Consider the following 6788-nt stretch of genomic DNA (forward strand, 5'->3'; position numbering starts at 1 on the left):
GGGGCTGGTCCTGGGAGGCCCGCTTTGGGCGGTCAGAAGCACCGGCCCGGGGGCCCAAAGGCGCGGGGGAGGGCGCTGCTCCCGCCGGGGTCCCAGCCCCCCGGAGCCCCCCCCCAGCCCCGCAGCTGTGGGGGCGGAGGGGGAGGGTTAGGGATAGAGCAGAGGGCGTTCCCTCGTCTGCAGCCCCTCTGTCTCCACGCCTGCTCCCCCCAGCCTGCGGGCCAGCCGGCAGGTGGTCCCCAGGGCCCGGGAGACCCGGGAGGGCTTCGGGGCGTTCACTCCCGCGCCCGCGAGCCACACGATCCCGCGGCCCAAGGCGAGCCTCAGCCCGGGGGAGCTGCGCAGCCCGCGCGTGGAGGCGTCTCGCGGGTACCGGCTGCCCAGGCTGCCCAGGCTGCCCCTCGCTGGCCGCCCGCGCCGGACCCTCCAGGCTCAGCCGTGCACGCGGCGCAGCGGCCAGCAAGGGATTCTGTGCCGCCCCCCGCCCCCCCCCAACCCCACGGGCCTTGGCAGGTGCGCAAGAGCCTCCAGCTCTCCAGATGGCATCCGCGAGGCCGCCCCTGCAGCCCTTCTCTGTGCGCCCCGCAGGTGACCGCCTTCAAACAATCGTGTGGGATGAAAACAAAATAAAACAAAAAAATGTAGGCCAGTTTCCCACCTCTTTTCTACTCTCCACCGACTTCAAAGGGTTCTGGCCTGGAATCATCTCCACAGGAGATGCCGGAGACCAGAAACAGGCCAGCGTGCCTCTGCCCCCGTCCCAGCCTGACCATTTCTTCCTCCTCCGCTCGGCCACCTGGGAGCATCTGTGCAGGGCAGCTGTGCGCACATGATCTTCTTGACTTGGTCATAAACCCCAGCATTTTTTTTCCCCTCACAAAAATGTAATAGCCAAGCAGAAACAAAGAAGAGTTTGTCCAATTGGCCGCCAGCTTCCAGCTACGATGGAATTTCCTTCTCACTGCCGTGAGCAAAGCCATGACCCTCTGCCACAGAGAGAGTTTCGGTAAGTCCGAGAATACCAAACAGTTTGTATTGAAAACTGCTATTAGAGCATAAGCATTTTCTGTGTTTCACATTGAATCCAGTCACCTTCTTTTCTTTTCACCTGTGTATGTAAAATACAACATAGACACAAAAACCCTAATAATCGTTTTTTTAATGGCAACATGATAGCCCATCAAACAGCATGCTTCCCATTCCCATTCCATCCTGGTCCGATGCAGACGAAACTTCTCCTTGTTTCTGTTTTTGAATTGTGTGCTTGAGTGAGTGTGTTCAGAAAAGCACCCAGGGGGGCGATGGAGATGGAAAGGAACATGGGTTCCTTGGGGCACCCATATTTAAATTTCGTGAATAGTAGTCGATACAGTCATCATTGTATGCAGATAGTGGAAAGAGTGAAGCAGCATCCACTGCAAACTTTCTGGTCAGAGGTGGTCTTTCTCTGGGAAGGTCACCTCCGCTGCATCTGTGGCAAAGATGCCGCATAGGAGAGCGGTAGGAAGGGCAGTTCACCCCTGAGCCTTCCAGCCTCATGGAAAGGATCGTTTATTCCCGTGGACATTTATTGTGTCCCTACAAAGTCCCAGGCACCTTCCGGGGCATTGCAGTGAGAGGATAAAGTCTCCACCCTGTGAGCTTGCAGAGTGAAGACTCCCAGCTCCAGAGAGCTGCCGGATGCCCTCACGCCAGGTAGGTGAAACCTATTGTGGCCCAGTTTTCCCAGTTTTACTCTGGAACTCGATGGAGAGTGGCTGCTGTAAGCTGCCATGTAGGTGACACCCATTGGTAATGAGACTCTCCCCTTTGATGAAGTCCAAAATGACTCTGCTTTATGCTAATGCTCTCCCGGAGCAAAGTGATGGAGTGCAATCACAGAAAGAAACCCAGCCCTGAAGCTCTTGCCCCCTCCCCCGACACAACCCCTGTAGGACATCCAAGGAAAGTGTTTGCATTGGTCTCTTCTCTTTACATAGTTAAATAGGCCAGGGGTTGCTGGTCAGGCTCATTCCAGACCAGGTCAGATCATTCCATCCCACCCAGATCCATCAAGGAAAAACAAACTCTGTATAAGGCTTTGAAATCGACAAAAGTTTGCTTGAAATGGACAAAAGGCTTTGAAAAAGGCCAAAGGTTCAGCACACACTTCTGAGTTATCTCCACCTTTCATTGTGTTTGAGTTATTTTGCAACTCTCTAAATTATATCAATAACAATGCAAATGATTCTCCTCCAGGGAAATGCAAACTAGTTGTGTCAGGTGGATGCTATTAATTACTGCCCTGAGGACAGATCTGTTGGGCATCTTTGTGTGAATTCTTTACTGTCTATATATGTTTAGTGCTTTGAATTCTCCTTTGAACCAATTGCAACATTTTATTAATTCCTCTTTAATAAACGACTTACATAAGATCTTTGATGCAGGTTTATTTTATATCTGTAGAGAGCCTCGGTTTTCCCTTCTTTAAAAAAAAGTATCTTTTAATGATAGCAATAAGCCAGACCCCCCTCCCCCACCCCCACCCCGCCCCTGCCTGCTTTTCAGCTGAACATTAATTATCCTTCTTTCCTGGAAGACCAAAGACCTTGGGATTTGGAGCACTCAGCTGAGTCGCAGGCCCTCCCGTCTTCCCCACATGATGTCCCTGATGGCAGCCCTTGCAGGCGGGTGGGCAGGAGAGAATGTCAGCCAGCTTCCCTTCCCACTTCCCCCCCAGGACAGGCACCCCACAGACTGCAACAGGGGAAAGGCGAGGCTGCATTTCCAGCCTCCCAGCGCCAGCTGGCCTCCTCCATACTCTGCCTCCACGGCTTCTCCCAGCCTGTCCCTTGTGTGCTGTGTGCCAGCTGTGTGCCCTGTGTGCTGAGGGGCGCATTCCCCAGCTCTGGGAATAGCACCTCTTTCTCTGTAGGATTGGCTTTTCTCCCACCTCATACTAGATGGGTTTTAAGTTCCCTTTCATGGCTCAGGCTATCTAGCTGTCTGTGCTTTCTGTCCAAAAGTCGCCTTGCTGGGGTTCACGGGTATGGAATGCCTGCCCAGGACCCCCTCCCCCCCAGGATCTGCTAAAGGACTGTGAAGGGCCCCATACACAGGAGTTAAAAGCTCCAGAAAAGTTGGTAGTTCCACAATGATCTGTTTATTTGTCCATCTGCCTATCTAATTATTCATTTGGGGGTTGTTATTTCAATGTAGGCTCCTGGCATCTGTTTCATTTGCTGCTTTTGGAATTTGTAACTCATATACTTCAGTCACGCATAGAAGAAGAAGAGGAGGACGACGACGTGGGAAATCTCAAGGAAATGCTACCAGATGACCAGTCTCTTGTCCAGCCAGACCAGGCACCTTTCCACCCTCCAGATTCTTCACCAACTCAGGAGTATGACAGCCCAAGTGTGGATCCACACCGGGTGACACTGAAACACATGGGCCAGAGCCAATATCCTGTGGGTGTGAGCAGTGTGGTTCTCAGGGTCCTGGGCTTCCTGGTGGACACTGACACAGGCAATAAGGTACAGATACAGGGGCCCTGGCTTCTGCAGTCTTTGCAAAGGAAGCAAGAACCATTGTTATAGGATTTTTGTCCCATTAGTGCCCAGGTTCTTGGTCATGCCGCTTCGGAGAATGAAGAGGTAGACCAGGTGAAGAGTGGTGGGCTGCAAAGCAAAGTTTATTGGGCAAGAGTATAAAGCTCCCTGAGAGGGAGGGGAGCCTGAGTGGGTTACCCTCAGAATTTCTAAGTTTAAGGGTTTTTATGAGCTCTTTTGCAGAAATTTCTTAAGCAGTCAAGGTATGCTGAGTCATGCCAATCAGGGCTTTGGTCACTTAGCTGTCTACCCATTTGGTTAATGTCCATGTGCTGATGGTCTTGTTTTGTTGACATCTGGGGGCTTAAGTCTTCACTGCCCCTTGCCCATGATATTGACAAATGCTTTGTGGTCAATTGTCTTGTTTTAGGACATTTTGCAGAAGTTAGTTCTGCGAGGCCTGCAAAGCAGATTGTCAATGCTGTTTTATTTTAGCTGTCCTGACTCCATATTTTCTTGTTGGGGACCCTGGCCCTGACTACTCACCTGGTCAGCTAACTCCTAACACTATCATATGGTTAGGAAACCCATAAAGAAAAAAAAAAGAAAAAGAAACCCATAAAGATCACTCTGTCCAAACAATGATACACAATTCTAGATTTATCTTTGCTTTGGGAGATTGTGCCAGAGGTGATTATAGTAGCTTATCTGTTGATCACTGGTTGGCTCAAGTTTGTGGTGCATAGATAGGTACCTGGCACACTTAGAGGTATGGAAGATTTGATGGCCTGGGTCTTCTCTTTCCAGAGCTTACCAGGCATGGTAAGACTAACTGAGCTAACTCAACTAAGACATAAGCGCTGAAAGCACGTCTGGTGTTTTGGATTTTGAAAAGATAGAATTGGGTTATCTCTTCAAAGATGTAAAAATGAGAATTGCTGGGGCACCTGGGTGGCTCAGCCTGTTAAACGTCTGACTGTTGATTTCAGCTCAGGTCATGATCTCAGGGTTGTGAGATTGAGCCCTGCATCAGGCTCCATGCCCGGTGTGGAACTTGCTTAAGATTCTCTCTCTCTTTCTCTGCCCCTCCCCACTCTAAAAAAAAAAAGATTCTGTATCGCCCTCTCCTTAAGCCCCTCCCCTGTCCCTCTCAAAAAAAAAAAAAAAAAAAAAGGAATTGCTATTTATCTAACACCCGCTACACACCCTTTATATACATTATCTCGAAACCATACAGATCTGTGGAATATTTGTTGCTATCACTGTCATGCCATGGCTGAGGTAACTGAGGCTCGGAGAAGCTAAGTGATTTGCACAAAGTCACACAGCACTAAATAATGGAATAGAGATTGGAGCCCTGGCCTGCCTATTCTCCAATCCATTCTTCTACCATAACACAAGATCCGAAGAAGGTGATCCATGCCCCCAGAAGATTATGACATGGGTTGCAGATGTGCAGGGGGCCTTGAGTGCCAGAAAGAGGAGCCAGACTGATGGAACAAGCCGCCAAAACTACTCTGCTGACTGAGGAAGCAGGGATGCCTGGTGTAAAGACAATTGTCTTAGTACTGATTTCTAAAACTTCTATACACGTTTGGAAGTTTAACCACTTTGCATACTATTTCTATTGCACCCTCAAGTTCCTTCCCCTTTGGGAAAGATGAGGAGTTGAGCTGAGTAGGAGACCCAGGCAAAGGCATTGCCCTTCACCTGAGTTACGGTGGTCTTGACCATGGGACTGAGTCATAGCCTGAAACTGTTCGTGCCCTCCAGTCAGTCATCACAATAACCAGAACTTCCCAGGGACCTTTTCTTCCTGAACAAACTCTCGTTCCAAGTATTCCAGAGTGCAGAGAACCTTGTGTGTGTGTGTGTGTGTGTGTGTGTGTTTAAATAAAGACTTATTTATTTATTTTTAGAGAGAGACAGAGAGAGAGCTCTCGCTCTCTGGGGAGAAGGGGAAGGGACACAGGGAGAAAATCCACAAGCAGACTCCCCGCTGAGTGGGGAGCCCGACAAGGAGCTCGATCCCAAGACCCTGGGATCATGACCTGAGCTATAACCAGGAGTTAGGCACTTAACCGACTGAGCCACCCAGGCACCCCCAGAGAACCATGTTATTGAGCAATGTGTGGATGGAACACCATTCTAGACAAAAATAATATGAGCAGGAACAAAAGAAATGCATCTCAGGTTTACAAATTCTCTGCCTTTGGTCTTTGTTTTCTTACTTTGCAATAATAAGTTCATATATCCAGCTGCCTTTGATGCTGTTGGTGAAGGAGATTCAGATGTGTGTCTATAAATAAGAAACTCACTTCCTCTGTGAGTGTGTATGTGAAGCAGATATGCCGGATAGGGATGAAATAGTGATATAGTAACATACTTGCCTCAAATCAGGGACCCAGTGGCAGGGGCCCCCTTAGGAGAGGAACAGCCAGGGACATTTAAGACATCACTCATGAGCTAGTATTTCAGGGCTATTGTCAGAAGGCTCAGTCAGATCCATTGGCCAGGCTGTGCCCAGGGGCATGTCTCTCCCGGCACCCTGACCCTCTGGATGATGTGCCTTGTCCTGACAACAGGGTCCCACAAGGACTGGCCAGTAGGAAGTCTGCCTGAGTACACTTTGGAACATTCTATGGAACCCTAGCAGGACAAGCAATTGTACTAGACACTCATTTCCAAGTGTGTACATCTCTCTACTCCCTGGCTGGGGAGAGAACTAGGACTGTAGATAATCTGACATGCCCCTTGATCACCAAAATAACTGGGAGTAAATTTTCACTTCTTTGGCCACAGCTGGAAGCTGCTGGAGAGCAGACACTGTCAGCTCCTTATGCTGAGCATTTAAATGCATCATTTCAGCAACTCAAGATGTGCCATCATTGCCTCCATTTCACAGATAGCATAACTGAGCTCATGAGGTGTCAAGTAATGTTCCTAAGGTCACCTCACTAGTAATTGACAGAGCAGGGAGTCAAACCTTTGTAGATCTCCTTGCAAGACCATCTAGCACTTTCTCTCTCCCCAGAAGATGCTACTATGTGCTTTAAGTCCAAAAGCGGTGATTCAAGAATAAATAAAAAATACCTTCAAGTCTGAAGATTTGGGAATATAAGTGGGAAATTCTATGTATATTAACTTCCTGGGTTCAAATGCCCATCTTCCACCTCTTAGCTGAGAACCTTGTGCAAGTTGCTTAATTTATCTGTTCCTCAGTTTCCCTATCTACAAAATGGGAATAATAATATCTAA

General features: G+C 49.0%; 1 protein-coding gene across 1 annotated transcript in view; it reads left to right on the forward strand.

Annotated features, from left to right (window-relative positions):
- RFX8 (regulatory factor X8) overlaps positions 1-6788 on the forward strand; it is a 56351-nt gene that overhangs the window by 47057 nt on the left and 2506 nt on the right. The window contains exons 9-10 of the mRNA NM_001270887.1: positions 892-1006; positions 3199-3515. Of these exons, the coding sequence (NP_001257816.1) occupies positions 892-1006; positions 3199-3515 (432 nt within the window). The remainder of the gene's footprint in view (positions 1-891; positions 1007-3198; positions 3516-6788) is intronic.

The sequence above is a fragment of the Canis lupus genome, chromosome 10 (assembly GCF_011100685.1).
Source record: "Canis lupus familiaris isolate Mischka breed German Shepherd chromosome 10, alternate assembly UU_Cfam_GSD_1.0, whole genome shotgun sequence".
Classification (NCBI taxonomy): Eukaryota; Metazoa; Chordata; class Mammalia; order Carnivora; family Canidae; genus Canis; species Canis lupus.